We start from the raw sequence: 27,576 nt of genomic DNA on the forward strand, positions 1-27,576 counted from the left end.
TTGAAGAATCACTGTGTTTTCTGATATCTTCACCCACAACTTAACACTACCAGCTCACCAGGCAGTAATGAAGAAGAGAAAAATGGCGGTGAGGAACATGATTTGTTGCAAGAGGGAGAGCTGTGAAGGGTGCCTTGCTCAAAGACCCTCCAAAACCTGGACATGGCACTGGCACCTGAAGGTGTTTCAACCAGATCCTGTAACCCCTAGGACTGAAGACTGGCAGCACCTCACTTTACAGCTCTTGAAAAAGGACTCCTTTGGCAACTGACACCTTCTGCATCAACGGCTGCCTTGTGCTCTTCTTAGTAAATTAGATATTTATTACAAAATTGTGGCCTTTTGCACAGTGATGCTGTGGAAGATAGGGTTGCCATACGTCTGGGAAAACCTGGACATGTCCTCTTTTGGGAGGCCAACATTCCTTTTTTTTTGTTTTTTTGTTAAATAATTTTTATTAATTTTCCATTAAAAGTATCCAGTCAATAACAAATCAAATCAAATCAAATCATAATCCAATACAAAAAAGAAGAAGACGACCAAATTACAATCCAAATTATTAATTATTAAATTTCAAACAGACTTCCCATATTCTGGACCTCTGAAGAATCATCTCACACAATTATATGTTTCTGCTTTCTTCTTGTTCTCATATTTTCCACATTCCAATCTTAAACTCAAAAGTCCTCAGTCCCTGGTTGATCGATTCTCCTCATGTTAAACAGCCATGCATCCTTTCATCTGCCAAGTACAGTTTGGTATATATATGTTTTGGGGGTGCCAACATTCCGATCCAGGCAGATTTTTACATTTTAAAGGAAATGTCTGGGTTTTTCGGGCTTACACGGTTCAGGCTCAGGCTGTTCCGCACACCATGCATGCCTCTTTCGCCAGCTCAGGCTGCCCTCTTTCTTGCTCTTCATGATATGGTTCTTCATGCTTTGCTGTGAACCACTTTGAACGTAGCATATATTGAAGGACTGAAATCACTGAAGAAGAGGGTTGGTCCCTCTATACCACTGGTTTTCCAAGTGTGTGGTGTCTCACACTAGTGTGAGAGGTGAGGATGGCAAGTGTGGCAGAAAGTTTCAAGGACAATCAAAGAAACATTTAAACATTTCAGTGTAGTGTCGTACCAAAATGTGTGGTCCTCCTTTTGTAGAATATGGACAGATATATTTTCCAAATGAGAGCAAGAACATCAAGTGATATTGAGGATAATCCTAGATGTGATCCAGAATCACTGTTCAAACACTTATAATTATATTTTGGGACTATTCATGTTCTTACGTAGCTGCATTGTTTTATACTTTCTGGATGTCCTATGATCATAAAATAAAGTAGTTGTGTTCTAGGTTTTAAATCAAGCACTGCTAGGCGCAGTTTCCTTTTGTTTTCCTTTTTCCATAATATTTTATTGAGCTTTCCAAATTAATAATCCAATAAGAACTACATTATATTCTGAATTACAATACATTAAAAAGGGCAGAATATATTGCCAAATTATATATCTTTGGGTGACTTCCCATGCTCTGAATTTCACAGAGTGCTAATCTGTTTCCTTTTGCTTTCCAACATATTTCTTAATTTAAAAAATGGTGTGGTGCGAACAAATCTTCCTTCTGAAAGTATGACCCAGGGGGAAAAGTTTGAGAACCACTACTCTGTACTGAAACCAGCTGTATAGACCAGCAGAGCCAGCATCGTACTGTATGGATATCGTTGAGCTCTCAGCTTCCATCACCCCCGGTCAGAATGGCCCAGGGTCAAGGATGCTATGTTTGCTGGAACATGGCTGTTGCTATTTAAAAGCCTCTTAAGTACATCAGAACCACGCAAGATTTCTTTTTTAAAATTAATAATAATACTCCATCTGATGGGAAGCATTCTAAGGACTGTACTGCAAAGGGTGAACATGAGATGTGTGTGATATTGATAGACTTTCTTCCAAGGTTGAACCTTAGTATAATGAGAATCTGATCTGCTGATAAGATAGTAGCATGAGCTAGATTCCTGCACAGGTAGGGATATCATTTTATTCCTGCAAAGCTTCTAGTGGCCAAGATAGACAGGTGATACCAGAAACATTTGCTGTTTATAGATCCTGTCCTTTTGTGACTCTTGATAAGTTTATCTATCCAAAATGCATACCTGAGTGTTGTTGAATTCAAAGCTGACACAGCATGAAATTGCTTTTAGTACTTTGCCCAACCCATGCTTGGCAGTGCAGGATTTTGCAGAATCCTCATCCTTGTGAAACTCTTTCTACATTTTTCTCCTCAAGCCCAAAGTTCCTTGAAAGCCATCATGGTAGGAAAGTGAGTTTTCAGGGCGAAGGGTGGGCTGAAAGGACTAGGAGGACTGTGTTGGAACCAGGCTTACTGACCCATGCAGCACGCTTCCTGAATTGCTCAAACACTACACTCCCTCATGTGTGTCTGTATTATGTGAGAGCTTTTTCCAGAGGAGGTCACATATGAAACTTGAATGTGAGGTCTGCATGCCATATTTGAGCTGCCCCATAGATTTGGCCCAGGGTTCCTTAGGCAGATTTTGGTCAACGTCTTTGACTGGGTCTGTGGGCTATTCTCTGATGAATGCCATCTCCTATGGCTGGCTGGGCATGTAGGAAGCCACTCTGTGGAGTATATAATGTAGTTTTGGATTTTGGCAACTTTCTCTGCTTTGGCCATGACGGTCCCTGACTAGGCATTCAAAAAATGAACGAAGCCTCATTCCTGTCATGGCCTGTGTTGTTGTTGTTGTTTAGTCGTTTAGTCATGTCTGTCTCTTTGTGACTCCATGGACCAGAGCACGCCAGGCACCCCTGTCTTTCACTGCCTCCCACAATTTGGTCAAACTCATGCTGGTAGCTTTGAGAACACCGTCCAACCATCTCATCCTCTGTCATCCCCTTCTCCTTGTGCCCTCCATCTTTCCCAACATCGGGGTCTTTTCCAGGGAGTCTTCTCTTCTCATGAGGTGGCCAAAGTATTGGAGCCTCAGCTTCAGGATCTGTCCTTCCAGTGAGCACTCAGGGCTGATTTCCTTCAGAATGGATAGGCTTCATCTTCTAGCAGTCCATGGGACTCTCAAGAGTCTTCTCCAGCACCATAATTCAAAAGCATCAATTCTTCAGCCATCAGCCTTCTATATATATATATATATATATATATATATATATATATATATATATAATATTTATTAAAATTTTACAAAAACATAAAAGAAATAAGAAAAGAAAAAGATAAAAAAGAAAGCATACAAAAATACATAAAAAATAAAAATAAAAATACAAAGTACAAAAAACGAATAGATACAAAAGAGTGAAAAACAAATCCATTTTTTGTAACTTTAAACTCATTAGCTTGTTTTCTTGACTTCCTCACACCTCCCCTTTTTGTATTCCCATTTAAATAATCAAATCAGCAAATCCTTACCCTCTTTCGTTTATCTTAACTCTATATCTTAACATATTATAACTCTATATTTTCATTATCAACTCATTTTTGCATATTCTCATGAACTTTGTTGCTAATGCCACTTATTTTCAATCCAACATCATTTTTAACATTCATTAATTTTACAGTGTTTCTGAAGATAGTCTTTAAATTTCTTCCAATCTTCTTCCACCAACTCTTCTCCCAGGTCTCGGATTCTGCCAGTCATTTCCGCTAATTCCATATAGTCCATCACCTTCATCTGCCACTCTTCCAGGGTGGGTAAATCTTGTGTCTTCCAATACTTTGCAATGAGTATTCTTGCTGCTGTTGTTGCATACATGAAGAAAGTTCTATCCTTCTTTGGCACCAATTGGCCGACTATTCCCAGGAGAAAGGCCTCTGGTTTCTTCAGGAAGGTATATTTAAATACCTTTTTCATTTCATTATAGATCATCTCCCAGAAAGCCTTAATCTTTGGGCACGTCCACCAAAGGTGAAAGAATGTACCTTCATTTTCTTTACATTTCCAGCATTTGTTATCGGGCAAATGATATATTTTTGCAAGCTTGACTGGTGTCATGTACCACCTGTATATCATTTTCATAATATTCTCTCTTAAGGCATTACATGCCATAAATTTCATACCGGTGGTCCACAACTGTTCCCAGTCCGCAAACATAATGTTATGACCAATATCTTGTGCCCATTTAATCATAGCAGATTTAACCGTTTCATCCTGCGTATTCCATTTCAACAGCAAGTTATACATTCTTGAAAGTATCTTAGTTTTGGGATCTAACAATTCTGTTTCCAATTTTGATTTTTCCACCTGGAAGCCAATTTTTTTGTCCAAATTATAGGCCTCTCTTATTTGATAATAATGCAGCCAATCTCACACTTTATCTTTTAATTTCTCAAAACTCTGCAATTTCAATTTATCTCCTTCTTGTTCCAGTATTTCCCAATATTTCAGCCATTTGGCCTCCATATTGAGCTTTTTCTGAGCCTTCGCTTCCATTGGTGACAACCACCTTGGGGTTTTATTTTCCAGTAAATCTTTGTATCTTATCCAGACATTGAACAATGCTTTCCTGACAATATGGTTTTTAAATGCTTTATGTGCTTTAACCTTGTCGTACCACAAATATGCATGCCACCCAAAAACATTGTTAAAGCCTTCTAGGTCCAAAATGTCCGTGTTCTCAAGAAGCAGCCAGTCTTTCAACCAGCAGAATGCTGCTGATTCATAGTAAAGTTTAAGGTCTGGCAGGGCAAATCCGCCTCTTTCCTTTGCATCAGTTAATATTTTGAATTTTATTCTGGGCTTCTTGCCCTGCCAGACAAATCTAGAAATATCTCTCTGCCACTTCTTGAAACAGTCCATCTTGTCCAAAATTTGCAATGATTGAAATAAAAATAAATTTTTTGGCAATACATTCATCTTTATAGCTGCAATTCGACCCAACAAGGAAAGCTTCAAATTTGACCATATTTCTAAGTCTTTTTTCACTTCTGTCCAGCATTTCTCATAATTATCTTTAAATAAGTTTAAGTTCTTAGCAGTCATATTAACCCCCAAAAATTTTACTTTCTTAGCTAATGTTAAACCAGTCTCCTTCTGAAACCTCTCTTTCTCAATCGGTGTTAAGTTTTTCTCAAGAACTTTAGTTTTTGACTTGTTCAATTTAAATCCTGCCACATGACCAAATTCTTGAATCAGTGCTAATACTCTTTTCGTACTAGATTCTGGCTCCTGTAACGTCAAAACTAGGCCATCTGCAAAAGCTTTCAATTTGTATTGTTTGGCTCCGACCTGATTTATAGTCCAACTCTCTTTATGGTCCAGCTCTCTCCCAGTCATGGCCTGTAGTGGGGTTTAAACTGGCCTTCTTCCTACACACCTGTTACACAGCGAAGTAGTAGAAAGTGCTCCTGTAAGAGATGGTATTGTGGCTTCTTCCTTTGTCGGCTCTCCCTGTTCTTCCCTTTCCATACCTGGAAAAAGCCTCCTTTGATCTTGGTAAGTTCATGGCTGCAGTACCTTTATTTAGGTACCTTCAACTGGCCATATGGGGTCGTAGCCACATCAAAAATGGATCGCAATAACAGCACACTCAAATGGATGGTGAAAATTTAAGAAAGGTGTTCCCCAATGCATGTTAGGGTTAAAGCTGGATCTGAGGTTGGAAATGGGTGACATAAAGGGAATCAAACTATGTTTGTGGGGATTTCTGGAGACATGCAGTTGGATTTCTGGAGACATGCAGTTCATGCAGTTGGGCCTCACTGAAGATAGTGGCCTTGCTTCTGTGTAAATAGGCATAGGATTGTGCTGCTAGTCAATGCATACTGGACTGTTTAAATAATCCTTCATTAACCACTAAGGGGAACAGTTCCTACAGCATTCCCGTGTGGTTGTTATTGATGTATTTGACTATAAATTAAAATTCAGGGGTGGGTGGGTGGAAATGTATTTCAGTATCAAGGATAGACTTGAATTATTATTTTTTTAAGGCCAGGGCTCTAGAGTGCCTTTACGACAAATAACTAGAATATTTTTTTAATAACTCTCAAATAGTGCAACCGTTTGTATTGCTATATAATTGCATTATGCTCAGACTCAAACTCAACAGAGTTTTAAACTAATGAGCTGGGAATAGTTTCTGCTGCTGATGTTGCTTCCAGCTAAATAGAAAACTGTCTATTACATATAATGAAAACAGGCTTGAACCTCTTCTAATGTGTAAACTACGAGTGCAAAGTGTCAAACTAGTACCGGCATTTGGGAGGGGAACAAAGATATTTCCGAGAATCACTTGCCTCTAATTCATGTAATATGAACTATTTTGGCAAAGATGGAAAATATTTAATTTTTTTCCCATAGGATTGTTGGATTTTCTATGTTATGGGTGGAATTCAGTGCTGCGCTACAATGAACAATTCTTCTGCACAGAAACTGCAGCTTGCCAGGGGAACAATTGCCACCTCTCCTCCCATGTGATGTTCTTGGGGGTTCTCCTTACACACACACCCCAAGCCTATTGTGAAGAAGAAGTATCTGAAGAAGTGTGCATGCACACGAAAGCTTATACCCAGAACAAACTTAGTTGGTCTCTAAGGTGCTACTGGACAATTTTTTAATTTTTTAATTTATTCCCGAGCCAATTGTGATGAGACGGGGGCACAAAGAGGGGAGTGGAGTGGGGAAAGCCCCCATTGCGAAGTTTTTATGGAGGGGCTTCCACTGATAGGACTTGCTAGCTGAATTCCACCTCATGTCTTTGAGGAACCACCCTGCAGGAAAGAAAACAAGCTCTTATAGAAGCAATACTTCAGCACAGCAGCTTTCTGAATGCTGACTTGTTCGTCGTGGGCAAACTTTTTATGAATGAAAAGGTTAATTTGAGTGAATGTGAACTGAACGAGTTCATTTTGCAAAAGGACAAACTTGAACTGGTCCCTGATTGGGCAGAATGAACTAGAACTAGTTTATTTCAAAACAAAATTTCCAAACAGCAACTGTTCTTCCCTAAGGTCAGGTTCTGGATATCCCTAAAGAGTTGTCAGGAACAAGATAAGGAAGCCTGGTGAGTCCTTAACCCTCACATTTATTTTTTATGGTTTAAAAACTACACAGCCTAACTTAGAACAATAGAATGCCTAAATATTTTTAGACTATATCCAAATTTATAGCATTAAAAACAAAATGGGAAGTTTGCATTTTTAAACAAACTGTGCAACATGTACTGAAACATAGATTGCAAGACTGCACATTTATACTAATATTAAAATACTCAGAAAGTTGCTCATTAGGATATAGTTGATGGGCCCTTAACACAAGTCAGTTGTGCACAAAAGGCTAACATGTGTCTTCAGAACAAAGGCAAAGGCCGTTGCTCTGTGAATCTTTGTGCTGTATCATTAGTAGTGATTAATAATCACAAGCTATGGAAGGAATGCATGCAGTCTTACCTGTGTTTTATGGAAGCCTGTGAAAGCATATATTTGCCTGTGTGCTATAAAAAGAATCGGAGGCTTGGAAACTTATCTATACTTCCAGGCACACACCCAGCTTCAAAAGTAAAAAGATCATCAAAATGTTATGGATCAGATTCCACCTTTCAAAGCCAAACATCAAAGGCACACAGCCAGCCATGTAGAAGGCAAAAGGAACTCTTTGACCAGAGAAAAGAAAATATCTAGTTTTTCCCCATGGAGAGGACAGTGTTTTGGGTTTTGGGTGTTAAGCTGGGTGCCAGACCCCTCTAATCCTTGGATCCAGCAAATGTTAGAATTTTATCAAGGCTTCTAATTCTTGGAATAACCTCCTGGTGAGGTGGTAGAAGGTGATGAGCCATTAAGGGGGGGTTAAGGGGCTCAGTTATTGATGTATGGAAGTGAAAGCTGGACCATAAAGAAGGCTGATCGCTGAAGAATTGATGCTTTTGAATTATGGTGCTGGAGGAGACTCTTGAGAGTCCCATGGACTGCAAGAAGATCAAACCTATCCATTCTTAAGGAAATCAGCCCTGAGTGCTCACTGGAAGGACAGGTCTTGAAGCTGAGGCTCCAATACTTTGGCCACCTCATGAGAAGAGAAGACTCCCTGGAAAAGACCCTGATGTTGGGAAAGATGGAGGGCACAAGGAGAAGGGGACGACAGAGGATGAGATGGTGGGACAGTGTTCTCAAAGCTACCAGTATGAGTTTGACCAAACTGCGGGAGGCAGTGGAAGACAGGAGTGCCTGGCATGCTCTGATCCATGGGGTCACGAAGAGCCAGACATGACTAAACGACTAAACAACAACAGGGGCTCAGTGTGAGACAGCAAATGGGTGGAGCCCCCTCCCTCAACAGAAAAAGCCAGAGTTCAGAGATGTGAGGAGCAGTGATGTGACATAGGAAGGAAAGCAGCGAGCTGGAGAGAGAAAGGCAGAGCAATGTCTGAGAGCAATGTCTGATTTCTGTTTGATTCCCAAGCTGTTACTATGGGTGAAACCGCTTTGGGGGTGTGAATGCTGTGAACCTCTCTACTGTAGGCTCAGGTTGCATATAAAGACTTCACAGTCTCTGCTGTGCCTCATTCCCAAAAGGAAACATGAACCCCGAGTAAGTACATGGAACCCCTCGCAGCGCTCCGAGATTGGGGTGGCCTGCAACTGGGTCTCTTTCCCCCCGCAGCCAGAGCTCACCAGAGCTCAGCTCCGGCACCTCTCAAGGGGGCGCCTTTGCCATTCCAAGAGAACAAGGGAGAAGTTCATGGTGAGCCCTGGCACCCTTTTTTTCTAGAAAAATAGCACTGCATCCAACGATGTATGGTGCCAAGTCTTCTTGCTTTCATGAGACACACACTTTGCAATGTTTCTGAGAGCAGCAGTTCAGATGATGGTGTGGGGTGGTGTTGCTTGCAATGGAGTATTTTTACTCATTGGTTATTTAGGCATTTTAATCTTTTCTTTACCTTATTCAGACAACACTATCTTTCACCTCACTTTTCCTCTGCTACTGCTATTGGCGTGTTAATTGTATAATGCTTGGGGATCTGGAAGCAAAGTCATTGAATGAGTGCTCTAATTCCTGGGACTTCCATAGCCTTTTAATGTTATCTCACAATTCGTTTTTGATAATCCACTCAGTTTCAAATGAGAGATACAGTTCCAAAGCTAGCTACACAGTACATCCCCGACAATACATTAAAAACCTGTCCATTTTATTATTTGATACACAGTGCATACACAGACACTGATGTAGCTACCAGGTGTTACATTGCTGAGTTTTGCAAATGCTGAGTTAAATATTTAAAATTCCATGAAGCAGCGTGGTAGTTTTATTTTGAACACAGGTGCTGTTGATTGCTTGGAACCTAAAGTGTAAAACCAGTAAAACCAGTCAGTATATGTTGTTAGGATTGTGGCACAGGCTTCAGAGCTGTTAGAACAGAGGTGGCTACCCTTTGGCCCTTGACATGCTGGACTTGAGCTCTCATCAGCTCTAGTCCGCATGGCCACAGGTTGCCTCCCACCTCTCAAGGTGGAATATAAGAAGTTCCCTTGTTCTGAGTCACACTCTTGGTCCATGTAGCTCAGTACAGTGGGACCTTGGTTTACGAACAGCCCTGTTAACAAACTCTTCAGTTTACGAACTCCGCAAAACCGGAAGTAGTGTCTTGGTTTGCGAACTTAACCTCGGTCTAAGGACGGAAGCTGAACGGTGGAAGAGCACCGGCGGCGGGAGGCCTAATTAGGGAAAGCGCGCCTCAGTTTAAGAACTATTTCAGTTTAAGAACGGACCTCCGGGTCGGATTAAGTTCATAAACCAAGGTACCACTGTACTGTCAACAAAGCAGCTCTCCAGAGTTTCAGACAGGTATCCTTCCCAGCCATACCTGGACTTGCCCAGCTCATCAGCCAGAGAGACAGAGATGGATGTTGACTGCAGTTGCTTAAAAAAAAAAAACCCATTGAAAATAAATAAAGATACAATTAGCATGATTTATTTGGATCAGTCAAGGTCCGGAGTATTAATAGGTTTGAAACTGAGTGGAAATTTTTGAAATGTCCAGTAATATTATGCACCTGCTCTTTTGTGTGCTTCTCTTTTGTGTTTGGATTGCATAGTTTATTTATATTGATATTTTATAAAAATCTGAAGTATATTTTAAAAATCAGCTCAATAATAAAACAACAACAACTGCAGCCGTTTGGCACAGATGGAACGTGACACTTGCTCGTGGAATTTAATGCACATTATCCTCTGCTTGTCTGTGTGGTTAAATAATCAATTTCTGCTTGACCTGCATAAGGTTTGGAGAGGAAATCCATAAGCAAATATTGCCTTGTGGGCTAACGGAGCTAACAGCATGTAAATGCTTTCCCAGAGCTTCTACAGCAATGATAAATCACCAGTCCCTTAATTTTTCTTTAAAAAGCAACAACGTGTTCTGTACTTAACAAACTCACAGAATAAAACAGACATACACTTGAATGTCCCTATCTTCACCTGAGAAATGTTGGAGGGTATGTTAATGTCAGGATTCGAACTGTGGGCTCAGGTGTTGCTTTGTTATAGTGGAGGCTGACAACTGCTTCCCATCCCCCAGTGTTTGAGGCAGTAGTAGTAGTAGCAGTAGTAGCAGCAGTAGTAGTAGTAGTAGTAGTAGTAGTAGTAGTAGTAGTACAGTGGTACCTCGGGTTACATACGCTTCAGGATACAGACACTTCAGGTTACAGACTCCGCTAACCCAGAAATAGTACCTCAGGTTAAGAACTTTGCTTCAGGATTAGAACAGAAATCGCGCGGCAGCAGCGGGAGGCCCCATTAGCTAAAGTGGTGCTTCAGGTTAAGAACAGTTTCAGGTTAAGAACGGACCTCCGGAACGAATTAAGTACTTAACCCGAGGTACCACTGTAGTAGTGAGCATGCTGCTAGCTTTTGAAGGTGCTCATTATTAGTACTGTAGGATGTTGATATTGTGCATCAGCCTTCACTAACTTGGTGCCCTCCATATGTTTTGGACTACAGCTCCTGCGTCATGCTGGTCATACAACGGGCGCCATATTGGAAAAGGCTGGTGTACATCAGCAAATGTTTCTATTTGATCTAAGCTACTTTATTGGATCGCCTATCAACTGTTGAGGCCATTATTAAATGCAGTAACATCCAGCTTACACCTGACTGTGAGTTCTTTACAGTACTAGTACAGTGGTACCTCGGGTTAAGTACTTAATTAGTTCTGGAGGTCCGTTCTTAACCTGAAACTGTTCTTAACCTGAAGCACCACTTTAGCTAATGGGGCTTCCTGCTGCTGCCGTGCCGCCGGAGCACGATTTCTGTTCTCATCCTGAAGCAAAGTTCTTAACCTGAGGTACTATTTCTGGGTTAGCAGAGTCTGTAACCTGAAGTGTCTGTATCCTGAAGCGTATGTAACCCAAGGTACCACTGTATCTCAAGAGCTGCTAGAGCTGCGATAGCATGCAAAGAGCTATTGGTTCTCATTGACTCAAACACCGTAAGCAGAGCTGCTGATTCACACATGCATGTTCTCTTTCAATTACTGCAGTAACAAGTGGCAGTTTTGTGTGTTTGTCTGAGCCATCAAAGGAAAAATGCCGCAGGCAGAATTTTGGAATGGGATGCTTTCTCGTGGAGTCAGATTACACATTCAGCTGCGAGGCAGCAAAATGTAGGTGTGTATTAGAAATGGCTTCCAATCTGTCATGTTACCAAAATGAGTGTTATGGAGAAGAACTGGAAGGAGGAAAATTGTGCAAATTGATGGTGATTTGGCTGTATGCTTATTTTGGGTGGCATCTAATGCTCTTCTTGGGAAGCCAGTAAGTTCGGTGTAACCTCTCCCCTCGTGTAAACCTGCTTGATCACCACAAATTAAAAGATTTAACCTGTGCTTAATAGGATTTCACACCCTCAGGTTGCTGAGTTTCCCTGTCTTTCACTGCAGAATAATTCCTGCTTCATTTTTTATATTATTCAAGCAGGCCATTTTTGAAGGAATACAGGTAGCAACATTCCCCCAGGCTTTTGGCAGTGTGCATTTGAATTTCATGAAGTAGTAATGCAGCAGCGTCTTGGCAGACCTCCCAGCCTTTGGTTCAGGCGTGACTGCAGTAACAATTAAAAGCAGAAGTGTGACGAGGGGCAGAACCAGAATCCTGATTCCAAGGGGCCGTTTGTTCTATGCAGCTAGGAAAGGAGTGGAAACTGCAGGTCACAGCTGAAATTCTACCCCCAACCAAACAAAATTCCAAACAGCTGAAATCTCCCCATACAATATTGGGGATTGCTTCACTTCAGTGGGAAGAGAATTGGATATAGTTGTGGAAGAGGAGCCAATAGATATTTGGGAGTAAAAATAACAAGTAAAATAGGAGAGCTGAACAAAAATAATTGCAGAGTCTCTGTGCCATGAATTTAGTGATCTGCTCCTGTAATGGGAAAACTACTTTTGTGTTTGCTAAACAGGGTGTCCACAGTAAAATGGCATTGTACATCTTTCCCTGGTCACTTATATCTGTGGATAAAGATCAGCTGGTGGTGGCACATCTCTCTGCAGTACAACATGCTGTGGCTCATACATACACTAGAGTAACCAGCTCTGGTACCTTGTGGCACTTTGTTGTTTAGTCGTGTCCGACTCTTCGTGACCCCCTGGACCAGAGCACACCAGGCACTCCTGTCTTCCACTGCCTCCCGCAGTTTGGTCAAACTCATGTTCGTAGCTTCGAGAACACTGTCCAACCATCTCGTCCTCTGTCGTCCCCTTCTCCTTGTGCCCTCCATCTTTCCCAACACCAGGGTCTTTTCCATGGAGTCTTCTCTTCTCGTGAGGTGGCCAAAGTATTGGAGCCTCAGCTTCAGGATCTGTCCTTTTAGCGAGCACTCAGGGCTCATTTCCTTCAGAATGGATAGGTTTGATCTTTTTGCAGTCCATGGGACCCTCAAGAGTCTCCTCCAGCATCATAATTCAAAAGCATAAATTCTTCGGCGATCAGCCTTCTTTATGGTCCAGCTCTCACTTCCATACATCACTACTGGGAAAACCATGGCTTTAACTATACGGACCTTTGTCGGCAAGGTGATGTCTCTGCTTTTTAAGATGCTGTCTAGGTTTGTCATCGCCTTTCTCCCAAGAAGCAGGTGTCTTTTAATTTCGTGACTGCTGTCACCATCTGCAATGATCAAGGAGCCCAAGAAAGTAAAATCTCTCACTGCCTCCATTTCTTCCCCTTCTATTTGCCAGGTGGTGATGGGACCAGTGGCCATGATCTTAGTTTTTTTTTTATGTTGAGCTTCAGACCATATTTTGCACTCTCCCCTTTCACCTTCATTAAAAGGTTCTTTAATTCCTCCTCACTTTCTGTCATCAAGGTTGTGTCATCTGCATATCTGAGGTTGTTGATATTTCTTCTGGCAATCTTAATTCCAGCTTGGGATTCATCCAGCCCAGCCTTTCGCATGATGAATTCTGCATATAAGTTGGCACTAGTTCTCTGCAATTTTATCATTTTTCCTGATGTTTTCCCTCTTACTCACCTTTATCCAGCTAATAGATTCTGTTGTTATTAATTCTACTTCAGGTAGGAACTACACTGTTTTTTTTAGCATCTGGACAATGCTATATACAAACTTATGTTTTCAATATTTTTACAGATGTTTTGCCCCATTTTCTCCTATTCCTTTTTCCTTTTGAATTTCATTTTTATTCAGTTTCATTTTCACTTATTGTTTCATTTTCTTTTTCCTTTTGAATTTCATTTTCCCTTTTCTGCTTTTCTTTTAATTTGCCGGGCACTCTAAATCTAAAATAAATAACAAAACTAACAAACCAACTTCATCTACCTTTGGGTAGGTCAATAATTTTTAAGAAATTATTGCCTTTGTCTATAGACCATTAAGAAATTAAAAGGTTCAAGTGTTTCAAAATAGAAAAGAAAAGAAAGGCCATTCAAAAATGTCAATGGCTTTTTCTTTATCTATAATGTCAGCAAGATGTCCTTTAAAGTTTTGGATTTCTATTCTATGATGGTATGTTATATTTTCCTATGTTGTTGCTCATTTTTCTCTTCCATTAAAACCCTGTTTGATCTTAATGTGTATATTTATATACAATACTATTTAACATCCTTGCTAAGATACTGGTAAATATTTTTAGTCATCCTTTAAAAGTGATAGACTTGTATAAAAAGATAGTAATACCAGATCTTTACCTTTTTTAAAGGAATCACTACAGTTATGCTTCTTGCCTTGATTATGCTAACCTATTTTCCATCAGGATATTGCTTTTCAATGGGGGGTTTGAATAGGTTTTATTTATAGTAAGTTTGAAAGGGTTTTATCATACTATAATATTAAACACTCAGGACCTGGGCCTTTGTTCTCCTCTTAAAGATTTTATGGATTCCAATATGTATTTATTTCAAATGGGTTTATCCAGTAATTAGAATTTGAAGACTCAAACAAATTATACCAACCAATTTACTTCAGTAAACACAAGATCTTTCAATGAGGGAATAAGCAGAGGAACTGCAGATCATTTGAAGAAAAAACAACAGATGGAACAAATTCTCCCAATAATGAGGGGAAATGATACAGCTAAATCTCTTTATATCAGCACCTTTTAAAAATATAGTATTCTAAGTTATATAAGTCAAACAACCCAGATAAAGAAGAAATAGTGAAGTTATATGTGAAATAAATAACAGAAATATTTGAATTCTTGCAATGCTGAAAAGTGGATTTGCCAAGTCTCTTTTGGACTATCAGATGTTTTTTTAGAAAGGTATTGGAAAGTGTGATAACATTGGCACCCTGAAGTTTTTAATACTTACACACACACACACACACACACACACACACACCCTTTCCTGATTATCATTGTGAGCTGGAATCTCTGATAGCTATCAGTAGAGCAGATTCATTGGCAATTACTTTGTTAATGAGCTGCTAAAAACATACATAGTAATATGGAAAGCCCAACTGAACATATGGTTTCACTAGAGCAGTATTCTATTTTACTATTTTCCCAAAGATTGAAAAGAGGTGAGTTTTGTTAGTGGCCCTGTTCCCTTTCCTCCCCCTCCCCCAAATATAGGACAGGATGGACTTGGATTGGATTGTTTGATATTTTGCTGTGGCTTTTTCATTTACATCAAACTGTGGACTTTCTAATTCAAGTGTTAACTATGGATATTTTCCCTCTTGTACAATGAAAAAAACCATGTTTGGGTCCCTCAAATTTATATTCTAAACAGACTTGTGTGGAAGGATTGCTTGTAGGAAAAAAATATGCAATTAAATTTAGTACATCTCAAAACAACATTGGCAATGATTTGGATTAAGACTGGCAGAACTTTTAGAAGGCCCAGAGAGCAAAATAATCAATGAATTTAGAGTAAATCTGATTGCATCCAGTGTGAGCAGCCTAATTCGGAGTAACTGGCAGGGCTCTCAAGTCTGTGAGAGGGTATAGCATTGTCCAGCAACACAGTGCTATTAACAATCCAACTTTTGTGCTGGGTGGGTTTCATGCACAACAGCTCTAAGCTTATAGAACAATGGTAGTCAGGAGGGATTCTAAAGGTAAAGGGACCCCTGACCATTAGGTTCAGTCGTGGCCGACTCTGGGGTTGCGGCGCTCATCTCGCTTTCTTGGCCAAGGGAGCCGGCGTACAGCTTCTGGGTCATATGGCCAGCATGACTAAGCCACTTCTGGTGAACCAGAGCAGCGCACGGAAATGCTGTTTACCTTCCCGCCGGAGCGGTACCTATTTATCTACTTGCACTTTGACGTGCTTTCGAACTGCTAGGTTGGCAGGAGCAGGGACCGAGCAACGGGAGCTCACCCCGTCGTGGGGATTTGAACCGCCAACCTTCTGATGGGCAAGTCCTAGGCTCTGTGGTTTAACCCACAGCGCCACCCATGTCCCAGGAGGTATTCTAGTAGGTGCTTAAAGGTTAAAACAGAAGGCACCTGCCTGAATCTCTATTGGCAGAGCATCCTATAGGAACCTTCAGACTGGGATGGGATTATGTTCATACTCTTTAACAAAAGCACTTCAAACCTAAAAGGGTGACTTGTTTGCCACCAATTGCCCATTGTTTAGAAACCCCATCCTTTCCAAAGTAGACAGCCTGAGAAAGCTGGCTCTTAGGGAGCTCTTTTTACTGTCTTGCCTGATATGTCTTCTCCTATCCTTTAGCCTTTCAGACTCCTCTCTCTGGGTGAATGTTGTCTCTGCTTCCACCTTTTTCTATTTTCCTTTTTTGCTTTTAAATTGCTTTATTGAACTTAAAAAAAAATAACAACACAAAATCAAAGTTATCCATAGTAAAAAATGAACAACAAACAAATTATCAATATATGTTATACTTTATCACAGTCTTCTTTTGGTTCCAATGACTTTCTGCCAATTCCATGTAGCTTAGATATGTATTTATCTAGCGCATTATTCATTTCTATTTTTAATAATTACTTATCAAAGATAATGTACTTTCTTAAGCTTATTCAGTGGATTACAGAAGTTATTCAAAGGCTGCCAAAGACTTCATACTGTTACAATCTTTAATGTAACTTTTAAATAGACCCCATTTATTAAAAAATACTTGATTGCATGGTCTCTTACTTTTCCTGATATCTTAGCCTGCTCTGCATATTCCATTACCGTATTTTTTGCTCTATAAGACTCACTTTTTCCCTCCTAAAAAGTAAGGGGAAATGTGTGTGTGTCTTATGGAGCGAATGCAGGCTGTGCAGCTATCCCAGAAGCCAGAACAGCAAGAGGGATTGCTGCTTTCACTGCGCAGCGATCCCTCTTGCTGTTCTGGCTTCTGAGATTCAGAATATTTTTTTTCTTGTTTTCCTCCTTCAAAAACTAGGTGAGTTTTGTGGTCTGGTGTGTTTTATAGAGCGAAAAATACGGTAGTTTATGTTGCCACTCCGACTTTGATGGTATTTTCCTTTCTTTCCAGTTTGAGGCTATTAAAATTATTGTGGCCACTGTCGCGTAGAAAAATAGTTCCCTTGCATTTTTTGGAATGCCAGGACCTAATATTCCAAGAAGGAAAGCCTCTGGGGTTTTTTTATATATATAAACACAACCTTAAGCATTTTTTAAAGTTCCATATATATTTCATCCCAGAATTCCTTAATTTTTTTTGCATGTCCACCACATATGCAGCATAGATCCCACTGCTTCTCCACATCTCCAACTTTTATTTGATACATTTTTGTACATTTTGGATAATTTTAAAGGGGTCCTGTACCAACGATACTGCATTAAAAAAAAATTCTCTCAGTGTGTAGCAAGCAGTGAATTTCATATTAATTTTCCAGAGGTTTCCCCAATCCTTCATTAAGATATTATAATCAAAGACAGAATTTATCTCCTCCTCCTTGACTTCCCATTCAAGGAGGAGTTGGTACATTTTAGAAAGTGTCTTTTCTTTTGAGTTAATCAGGTCATTCTCTAGTCTAGATGGTTCTGTTGCAAATCCTTTTCTTTTGTCTACTCTGAATGTCTCATACAATTGATGATATTGGAGCCATTGCCTCTGCTTCCACTTAATAACCTGAGCCAGTGCTTCCTGGGAATAATACCCCATTATAATACCACTGGGTCCATCTAGCTCAGCAGTGTAAACATGGACTAGCAGTGGTTTTTCAGGATTTCAAACAGGGAATCTCTCCAGCCCTACCTGAATATGCTGGGATTGAACAGGGAATTTTCTACCATGCAAGGCAGCAGGTGCTCTACTAGTGAGCTTTGTCCCTTTCCCAGCAGAAAGTGTTTGAATCAGTGCTCCACAAAACTAAATTGTGCATAGGATTGGAAAAGCAATTTGGTCACCTTGGAAGGTCGGTTTCCTTTAGTGCTTGGGTGTTGTGTCCCAACGTGTTCTTTCCTCCAGACCAATATAACGTTCTCACTCAACGTTCATGTATGCTGCACCCTCCTGATTTCTTTTTAGTAACTGCCTGACATTGATGGAATAGCTCAGTCGGCAGAGCATGAGACACTTCATCTCAGGGTCGTCGGCTTGAGCCTCGCATTGGGCAAAAAGGTTCCTCCATTGACAGTCCAACGCTACAATGCTATGAGTCTGTGGCTACCTAGGGAAGGAGCTTGTGCTTTGCTGCATTTATTGTTCTGAGTTATGTTTCTGTCCAAAAATTCAAGGAGGGGACCATCCCCAGTATTCTGTGGCCTGCCCGCTGGGACTTCCCACAGACACGCACCCTTCCTGCAGCTGTGACAAGTCCTGTCTGGCCTCCTTGCTGCTGCAGAGCTACTGCTGGATTTATACAGATTTGAAACTGAAACTCTGTGTTGTTGTTTTTTAAAAAGACACCCTTAACAAAGGGCAAGATCACATGGCTTGGTTGCCATGGGGATCATTGCTCAGTGTTCTGCGTGAACCATGTAGATAGTAACCCAAATCCACCTTGCCGAGTTTCTGCTGACGCAGGAATTTGGAGGCTGGAGAGCAAAGGAAGTGGAATGCTCTCCATGTCCATGTGACCTGGTTTATTTCCAGAGCCATCTTGGGAAACTTCTGCTTGGTTGCAAACTGGGAAAATGAAAAAGGCTACTGTATAGGAACGTGGTGTTTTTTATATTTACCGTTAATGAGGAAATCCACTGGACAAAGCCTGTAATTGGAGACTCACTTGCGTGTGGTGTTTCTGAAGGAAGAACATGTCACATCCCAATTCTGAGTTTATTCCAGATGCGCAAAACAAGGATTCCGTTTACTCAGCCTGCCCAGTAGTACGTCAAACCATTCAAAATCAAATAATAATGCTTTTATGTTGCTTCTCCAAGTGAGGCAAAGCCAGATGTTGTAACAGATGCATGGCTGCTACCAAGAGCAGCACCCCATGCCCACCCAAAATCTGCTTTTTCTCTCCTCTGTAATGCCTAGTAATAAAGAAAGCATAACATGACATTGATGGTCTGACTTTTCCCATCTCCGCTCCCAGCTTATTGGCAGCTGCTTGTATATGGAGGAGTTAGCTGTGGAAATACATCACCATTTGCACCCAGCTGCATTCTCCTTTATTCCTGCTCTTGCATCTGTTGCCAAGAGAACAAAGCTTTGCTCCCAGACTGCTTGTGATCACATTAGCAGGTTGCTGCCACCCTATCCTTAATCCCATTAGACTTCACAAGGGCATCTGTTTGGCCCATGTAGCTTGACTAGGGATAACCCAGAGTTTGCTGTGGGGAGACTTAAGTGCACTTAGCCCAAACACTGAGAACACATAGAGCCTTCAAGGGCATTCATATTTTACATTGATTTCATGCAGAAATACGCTTAAATGGCATACGTTCTCATCAAATGCTGAACGGCCTTCAGCAACATGTCTAAGGCCACTTAGATGTTTAATCTGTAGTCTTCCCCATTTTCAGATTGTGACCTTTTAGGGAGCCAGCTTTTAAATGTTCGTATATACCTGGCTAGGGACACGGGTGGCACTGTGGGTTAAACCACAGAGCCTAGGACTTGCTGATCCGAAGATCGGCGGTTCGAATCCCCACGACGGAATGAGCTCCCATTGCTCGGTCCCTGCTCCTGCCAACCTAGCAGTTCAAAAGCACCTCAAAGTGCAAGTAGATAAATAGATAACGCTCCGGCGAGAAGGTAAACAGCGTTTCCGTGCGCTGCTCTGGTTCGCCAGAAGCAGCTTAGTCATGCTGGCCACATCACCTGGAAGCTGTACGCCGGCTCCCTAGGCCAATAAAGCGAGATGAGCGCTGCAACCCCAGAGTCGGCCACGACTGGACCTAATGGTCAGGGGTCCCTTTACCTTTACCTTTATATACCTGGCTATCTCCTTTTTTTAAATAAGATATTTATTAAAGTTTTTGGAAATACAACAAGAAAAATCAGAAAAAACCCTCATTTTAGACAAGAAAAGATAAAATACAAAAAAGAAAAAAAGAAAAATCAAAAAGAAAAAACAGAGAATTGAAATCCATTAAGCAAAATATAGCTATATATTAAGCTATATACCTGGCTATCTCCTTTCTCTCTCTCTCCCCCACCCTCTTCTCCTTCTCTTGAAGACATAAGTAACCCTAAACCAAGAAACAGAAAATAGTGGTAGCACCATTGATGAGGCCTACCATTGGTCGGAGCAAAATGAAGTTGTGAGTCATGACCCACCAGTTGGGGACCAATGATCAAGGGTAGAGAATCTGCAGTGCTCCAAAAGTTCATTGAATCATTGAGCTTTAGAGTTGGAAGGGACAGCGAGAGTCCAGCCTCCTGCAATGCAGGATCTTTTGCCCAATGTGAGGCTTGAACCCACGACCCTGAAATTGAGTCTTGTGCTCTTACTGGCTGAGCTGTTGAACTCCAACTCTCATCTGCCGGCTGGGAATCAAGAATGCTGGGAACTGTAGTCAAGCAATATCTGGAGGGAGAGGTATCTCCAGCCTGGCTTAAATGGTCCTCTGTTTTGATGGAAACATGGAGTAGATAATTCTGTACCCAAATGAATCCATCATGTAGGAAACTCATGCTTTAATTTTGTGCTGCTTGTGTCTATACATATGTAATGCATCTCCTCAGTGCATTCTCATGAGACCTGCAGAATAATCCATAACCACATCTCTTAACTTTCACAAAAGGTTATCTTATTCATTAGTCTCTTCCTAGGGCAAGATCTCAGTATTTTGTTAAAAGTCCCTCTTGTTTCTTCCTGCCTTATTTTTTATTAATAAAGCTTTTTCATAACACTGTTTTATGTCCAATGTTATGTACTGCTAGCTCTAAACTAAGCTGAAGGTGATTTCATGCCTCATTAGAAGTCAGACAATTTCAAACATTTCACTTTCTCCATTACTGTGTGTTTAAAATTCCATACAAATTAGAATACTGCTGATCACTGCCGTGTATAATGAACTTTAACATGTAGGGGGAGGCCTAATCAAGTATGGGTTTTAACACCATGCGCTGAGACAGAGGTTATTGTTCCGAAGCTCTCCCACACTTTGCTGCAATGGAACCTCTGGGATTGTTCATCGACAGGAAGATCTATCGCTTCATAAAAGCAGGACAAGACCCTTGCTGACTCTGAAAATGTTTCTAGCCGCCCACACAGAGGCACAGAAAATGGCTCTGTGATTTGGAATCTCTACTCCCCACTTGGGGTTTAGGTTTTCAAACAGCAGACTCAAGGACGTGCATTTGGGATCAGTGTTGCATTGTGGTGCGCAGCAGGCTTGAAATATAAGAATAATAAATGTTACGAGCAAATAATGAATGGAGGGGGTTAAAGTAACATCATTGTTCTGCCGAGATTTTGAGTGCTCTGCTCCGAGGTAAGACTCTGTTATTTCCTTCTATCTCGTAGGTGCTTCAGAAGCTGGGGAAAGCTGATGAAACAAAAGATGAACAGTTTGAAGAGTATGTTCTGAACTTCAAAAGGCAAGAGGTCAGATTCTTTGATGTTGATGACGGTTGGCTTTTATAAGCTTTTTATGTCTGTTTGCATGTAAAGTTGTAGGCAGGAATGGGGAGCCTGTGGCCCTTTGGATAGTTGCTGGGCTGTAACACCCATTGCCCTCGGCTGTTGGCCATGCTAGCTGGAGCTGATAAGATTTGTGATCCAGCAACATCTGGAGAGCCAGAGGTTCCCCCATCCCTGTTGTAAGGCAACATGGGTAACCAATGCTGGAGGGAATTGTAGGAGCTAAAGCTTTCAGACTTTGCTCTGTCAGTTTGTCATGGATGAAGAAGAGTTTGGATTTGATGTCCCGCTTTATCACTACCCTAAGGAGTCGCAAAGCGGCTAACATTCTCCTTTCCCTTCCTCCCCCACAACAAACACTCTGTGAGGTGAGTGAGGCTGAGAGACTTCAAGAAGTGTGACTAGCCCAAGGTCACCCAGCAGCTGCATGTGGAGGAGCGGGGAAGCGAACCTGGTTCACCAGATTATGAGTCCACCGCTCTTAACCACTACACCACACTAGATCCTTTACCTATTTGCTATGGAATGTCTACATGTCACCCACAATGCCCTCTAAGCTTCATGGGAGATACAGGCCAAGCTTCTTTGACTTCCGTGTGACCCCACATGGACTGTACCCCAACACTCCCCTGTAAGGGCTGTTAGGAGTAATCCTATGTTTCAGGGAAGCTTATCCACCCCAGACTCTCAGGGCAAAATTTCCACCACCACCCAGAGACAGGCAGAGGACTGTCGGTTGGTTGCTTTTCCTTGCGGTTGCTGCTTGCCCACTTGGAGAATTAAGTGCATGGTAGCAGTATCGCTAGAAACAGCAGCTGCTCTCTGTCCTTCGACTCTGAGCAGGAACGTGGAAGAGAATATGCCACCATAGGTATCAGTGTGGTACTGAGGTTCAATATGTTAACCAAAACTCTATGGACAATTGCACTTCTCTGATTTCGCAGTTCAGTTCTGCGAGCTGAATGTGTGCAAAAACGCATGCTTTTTAGTGAAAATAGCAAAAATGCATTGTATTGGGGCACATATTAGGAAAAATGCCCACAAAGATATGTACAATTGAGGTGGATAGTGCTCAGGTTCTTTAAGAAATTAGTCTTACCCTCGCCTAAAACACTCCCAAATCAGCAGTTCTTAAGACTGACAAGAGAAGCAATGGTAATAAATCAGGACTGTGTGGCTCAGACTGTCCCCAAGGTTTTCTCTTTTACTAGGAGGCATTAAATTAAAAAATCTGACAGTTCACTGCTTGTTGGATCCACTTGGGGAACATCCATTTGGGGTCATGGAAGGGAACGACCCATTGCCCCATAGATATGAAAGCAGAGTTAGGTCCTATCTTGGTAAATTGCAAACTAAATTGTGAATTTTTATTCTTTTATGGTGTGTTGCTGTATGCTAATGTGTCCCATTTATGTGGAATATAAACCTGTTCAACCTTCATAACAGCCATCTTAATGAACATGTGTCTGATTTCCCAGTTTACAGATGGACATCCCTCAGTGTGTGTGTGTGTGTGTTTTCTTGTGCTAATGAAGTTTTTTCTTTTCATGCTGATTAAAGGGTATGCTTTTGTAGTGTAGGTAAGATCCCCAGGCAAAATTCTGACTACAATCTGACACCTTTACAGTAGCTTCAAAGGAATAATTTAAAGGTTATCAGGCAGCCAGCAATGGGTCTGTAGGCCTTTCATAATTACACAGTATATTCAGCGTATCATGAAGAAGAGCTTTCTGACTCTAAAGGTCTCCTTAAGGACTTTTGACAAGAGCCTCTTTCTTTTGTTAATACTCCTTTGATATAGGCAGGTGGAATTCATAATAGATGTAGCTTGCAGCACATGAGAAGTTTCAGTGGATTCCCATCCCTTTCTCTGCTTTTTGCAGAAGTTGCAATATGCACTCCCACATTTTTTCTGCATTGCTTTTTGTCAGGGCTGAGCTGGGAGCAACTGCCGGAGTGGAGCTGGGAGCCAGGAACCAGGCGTTGTGTCAGGAGATCAAGGCAGGCACACCAGAGCCAGGGAGACCGTCGTTCGCCAGGCAAAGAACCAGTGCAGACAGGAAGCCTTTTGTAGCTCTACCTGCCCAGGAAGCCCTAGTGGCCAGGATGACACACAGATTGCATCCCTTGTGGCTTGTCACATGGAGCAGGCACGTTCTGAGCTGAAATTTAGTATTTCTGGCTCTGTGGCTCTGGACACTTCTTCAGATTCCAGTTCCTCAAAGCTTCCCTGAAAATTCAACTCAGTAAGATGTGGGTTGGCGCATTAGAGTCATGGAGCTGTGAGGCTGGTAGGAGATCAGAAGTTCATCTAGTCTTACAGTGGGTGCTGAGGCAGGATCTTTTGAGCCAGCTTTCCTTTCAGGCAACAACCATGTTATCTGCTGTTTGTTTCAACTGTCTAGAATTCTTTCTTTGCTGTAGACACCAGCTATACTACTCTTTTGCTCAGCAGATACCTTCTGAAATTTTGTTTGTACTTAAAGTGGAAGAACAGCATTGGTGTTTCTTTCTTAGTGTTCTTATTTAAAGAAAATGCTGCATGCGGAGGGCTAATTATTTAGAGATATGGGAATGCACTTCATCTCTCTGATAGATCCACGTTTGTTCCACTGTGTTGCATATGTGATATGACATTGCTTCTTTAATTGCTTTTCAGGCAGAAGGTACCAGACTCCAGAAAGAGCTCCGGGGATATTTAGCTGCCATTAAAGGTAATTGCAGTTAAAATGCATCTTTTATTTTTAATTTTAATTTTCGCTGCAAATTTTAAAAGTTCAAATGAATCGTTTGTTTTGTAGATCTTATAATGTACAGTTAGGTTGCTTCTGGATCATGGGTAGACAAACTAAGACGCAGGGGCCGGATTCTGCCCAATGGCCTTCTCAAGCCGGCCTGTGGACGGTCTGGGAATCAGCGTGTTTTTACATGAGTAGAATGTGTCCTTTTATTTAAAATGCATCTCTGGGTTATTTGTGGGGCCTGACTGGTGTTTTTACATGAATAAAATGTGTGCTTTTATTTAAAATGCATCTCTGGATTATTTTGGGGGCATGGGAATTCGTTCACCCCCCCCCCAAAAAAATAGTCCGGCCCTTCACAAGGTCTGAGGGACAGTGGACTGTCCCCTGCTGAAAAAGTTTGCTGACCCCTGTTCTGGACAGTTGCTTTTTCCAGGTGCCACAGTGTCATGGCAGATGACTAAATGCCAGGGGTTACCCTTCGCATCCTGTTTCACCGCCTGAGGCGAAGTGAAAAGGTCTGCCCCCCCCCCCCCCCGATGAAGCCTCACTTACTGGGGTTTCACAGCAGCAGCGCCTTCTTCCAGCGAGTTTATCATGAGATCTTGTGGAATTTTGGCAAGGTCTTGCTGGAAGAAGCCACTGCAGCTGCCACAGCCACACAACCCTGGTAGCAGGGTCAGGTGGGTGGCATTACCCCATGGGATTCTACCTCCCAAGGCAGCTGCTTCAGCCAACCTAATAGGCAGGCCGGCCCTGCTAAACTCATTCACTTGGAAGAATGCGGCTGCTAGCCTACATGGGCTGCCATGATCAGCATAATGAGAAACGCCAATCTTGTTACTAAACAGCTGAACATCCATAACTCTTTAGTGCAGTGCTCCCTCCCCGCACATCAGTTTTGTCTGTGCTATCTAACCAAATAAAAACTGGAATCTACTCTAGGTTTAGGATAAGAAGAAATGCACTTTAATCAACCAGGTAGCTGAATTCTACTTTAGACTAGAGTGTGTGCACATGGCAATCAGATTCTTTTTCAACAAGTAGGCCAAGTATGAACAGCCAAAGTTTCAGGAAGACTTTTTTGATAGGGTAGTGGGGAGAATTAGGGAGTTGTCATCCATACCTTTGCAGGGTAGCATGTTGGCTTCCCCCAAACTACAGTCTGAGGAGCTGGAAAAAGGTTTGCAGTGTCAGCTTCACAAGTGTCCTAGTTTGTTAACTTGCATTTGATAAGTTTTATGTTTGCTTTTGAATGCTAGATGAAGGACGGGTTTATAAATGGATGAAATAAACAGCTGCAATATTTTTAAGGGCAAATATAAGGGCAAAGCTCTCCAAAGTATGGCCTTCTTGAGATCCCATCTTTGATGAGATGATTCCATCCTCTTGTTCACGCTCTTTCGCTGTGCAGTTTTGTCAAGAGGAACTAAATGAGGTGTAGAAACTGTTGCAGCCACTAGTTTTGATTTGGGAGAGGTGTAAATATGTAAATATATAATTGGATGTGCCCAAATAACTATTTTTTGGTTGCCTGGCTTTTAATATAGGTTTTGTTTTGTTTGATCTGCTTTTGGAGCAACAGCAATGCATCCTGGATAATTGCTGCCAGTCTGAGTAATAATTCTGGGCTTAATGAGTCAGTGGTCTGACTTGGAGTGAAACAGCTTTATATTTTTTCTTGCTGCCTTGAGATCTGGCCATAAATATTTCTAGTATCTGCTTATTAAATGGAATGATTCAGCTAACTAGCAGCAAATAATACTGTTTCAGAAATTGGTTCTACATATTAATTGCTTATTCTTTCATGTCTGGTTCTGACTTATCTCTGAACTTGTTTCATTTAATTTATCTACCACTGTGGCAGTAATGGAAAAAAACAACCTCAGAGCAAAGAACCTAATTTAACTAATCTGCTCAAGATTTGATAATGTGCCCCCTTGTCCCAGTGTTGTTCTATATAATGTGAGGGCATGCTCTCTGTAAGTTCATTTGCAATATGAGACATATAATTTAATGAGCTCACATTTGATTTTTATCATCTCTGGTTTCTATTTTATTACGAATGCTCTATAATTATATTAATTAACTTGTTGATTTGTATCTTTTCTTCTTGACTGTAAGCTGCTATGATGGCCGTTGAGCACTAGAAGAGTGGTATCTCTGCGTGTTGTTGTTGATGCTGATACCAATAAGTCAGTTTCATATCCACTTAAATTAATGACACTTTTAAAAACACTTGACCTCATCCTGCACTCTTGTGTGTATACATACACACAAAGCATGGTGGTTTTCTTGACTTGCCTCGAAGTGTCACATGACTGTCTTTAGCCTTAGACCAATAGATGCAGTTCCCCATTCTCTGTAATAAAATTCCTATAATCCACTGATAACTCTCAGATACGCCATTTATGTCCCCCTTCCCCCTTCAGTATTCCCCTTCTGCTATTCATCCACTGTTCCAAGACTTTATGGTAGTGATCCAGGAAATGAGTTTTGTAATAAAATGTAGTGGATTTACAAGGTCTGGTGGTACAGCTGGGGGCCCTGATGCAGTTAGCTCCAGGATTGTGTAGGGCCAACAGTCAAGACACGACAAATTGTCTGGGTGTTCTGCACAGCAGCCTGTGTAGGCTTTTCTGTACAGCTGACAGGCTCTGTGCAATGCCCTTTGGGAGTGTGTGGGAACTCCAGCCTGGATGAATCATGCCTTCGCATTGCGGATCGCAACGAGGCTCTCAATACCTGGTCATCGTAGCTTGAAAAAGGCTGCCGTACCTACACAAATTTTAGCAATGATTTGTGCATTCTCCACATTAGAAGCTCCATCCCAGAGACAGAGGCGGATTTGGGTGTGTGTGTGTGATAAGCTGCATGGGACGCTGCAGCAATGACAACAACAAAAGGTGTGAGTCGCCACCAAATTTTAGCATCACAGAGGGCGCTACTGAAATTTTAAAGCCCAAAGTCCGCCACTGCTAGAGACCATTGCATGAGGACCGCCCATATTGTAAACCTATAAAAGTCAATACATTTTCCATTTCATTGTTGTAGGTTCATTCTGCTCAGGGTTGAAGAGTACTTGCTCAGAATAGGTCAGGATGAACATTGCTTTTGTCGTGTGTGTGTGTGTGTGTGTGTGTGTGTGTGTTTGATTGTGTGTGTGTTTTAAGCAACTGAAGAGCTCTACTATAGTTCATTTATGCTCAGTCATGCTTTCTCATTTGTTTCTGCTACCTGCACTGATTGCAGCAATGTGGAAAATGGAGAAAAGCATTCTTCCTGGGGAGTAAAGCATGGTGAAAACCACCCTAGTTTGGTGTACTCGGCTGCATTCATTATGGAAGGGGAGAAAGCTCTCTATGTAATTCTGCAATAAATTATCTTTAACTAATTATA

General features: G+C 41.4%; 1 protein-coding gene across 6 annotated transcripts in view; it reads left to right on the forward strand.

The window, feature by feature from the left end:
• LOC310745426 (amphiphysin-like) overlaps nt 1-27,576 on the forward strand; it is a 95,367-nt gene that overhangs the window by 21,620 nt on the left and 46,171 nt on the right. For all 6 annotated transcript variants that reach the window (XM_083577991.1, XM_083577994.1, XM_083577993.1 and 3 more), the window contains exons 2-3: nt 21,320-21,400; nt 24,096-24,150. In XM_083577991.1, the coding sequence (XP_083434117.1) occupies nt 21,320-21,400; nt 24,096-24,150 (136 nt within the window). The remainder of the gene's footprint in view (nt 1-21,319; nt 21,401-24,095; nt 24,151-27,576) is intronic.

Source organism: Podarcis filfolensis (genome assembly GCF_964270895.1).
Source record: "Podarcis filfolensis genome assembly, chromosome: 12".
Taxonomy (NCBI): domain Eukaryota; kingdom Metazoa; phylum Chordata; class Lepidosauria; order Squamata; family Lacertidae; genus Podarcis; species Podarcis filfolensis.